This window comes from Trypanosoma equiperdum (genome assembly GCF_001457755.1).
Source record: "Trypanosoma equiperdum strain OVI genome assembly, contig: ctg_1989, whole genome shotgun sequence".
Taxonomy (NCBI): domain Eukaryota; phylum Euglenozoa; class Kinetoplastea; order Trypanosomatida; family Trypanosomatidae; genus Trypanosoma; species Trypanosoma equiperdum.
The window spans coordinates 2,761-3,312 of record NW_027124047.1 but is presented as its reverse complement, the minus strand read 5'-3'; the positions used below and the strand labels follow the sequence as shown (position 1 = coordinate 3,312).

The following is a 552-nucleotide window of genomic DNA, read 5'->3' as shown; positions in this document are numbered from 1 at the left end:
TACTGCAGAAAATGAAGAGAACTTTCGTTAGGATGTTACTTACAAGGAGCATGTAGAGAGATGTTATTGGCTTTTTAATGTTGGCCACAGGAAAGAGGAGGATAAGAAGCCACCGTATTTACTGAAATTTCCTTCAAGTGGTAAACCTTATCTTAGTGGGCGTGGATTAATAACGAGAGTGTAGCCATTTAAGAAATCTGAACACGAATTTGAAGAGTTATTGAAAGGAAGCGAGGAATGGTGTTCGGACCAGAGTATTTACAAGCCTTTAATGATTTGAAGTGCCATTCAAGAAAAAGATGTTGGACAGATATTTGTGTTGAGGAGAGGGCTGGTTGGATTGGATTATGAGGAAGGATTCTATTTTTTTACCTTTAGTGGAGAGTCTGCAAAGGCTGAATTTATTTATTTTTCTGTGCAACAAATTGGCTAGCGGAAGAAACTAAATTGTGAAAAATTGTACTCGGTGTAAAAAGGTGGAGGAGGGGAATTTAGTGAACAAATCTAGTTTATCCGACGTATTTAGCAAATAGGGATGATCAGAATGATAAC

The 552-nt window shown here is 37.5% G+C and overlaps 1 pseudogene across 1 annotated transcript in view; it reads left to right on the top strand.

Moving 5' to 3' along the window:
* Positions 1 to 224, top strand: part of TEOVI_000747100:pseudogene — a 461-nt pseudogene extending 237 nt beyond the window's left edge. Inside the window, 2 exon segments of the mRNA in view lie at positions 1 to 196; positions 198 to 224. The exon segment at positions 1 to 196 is cut by the window's left edge and continues 11 nt beyond it. Of these exon segments, the coding sequence occupies positions 1 to 196; positions 198 to 224 (223 nt within the window).
* The last annotated feature ends 328 nt before the right edge of the window (positions 225 to 552 follow it).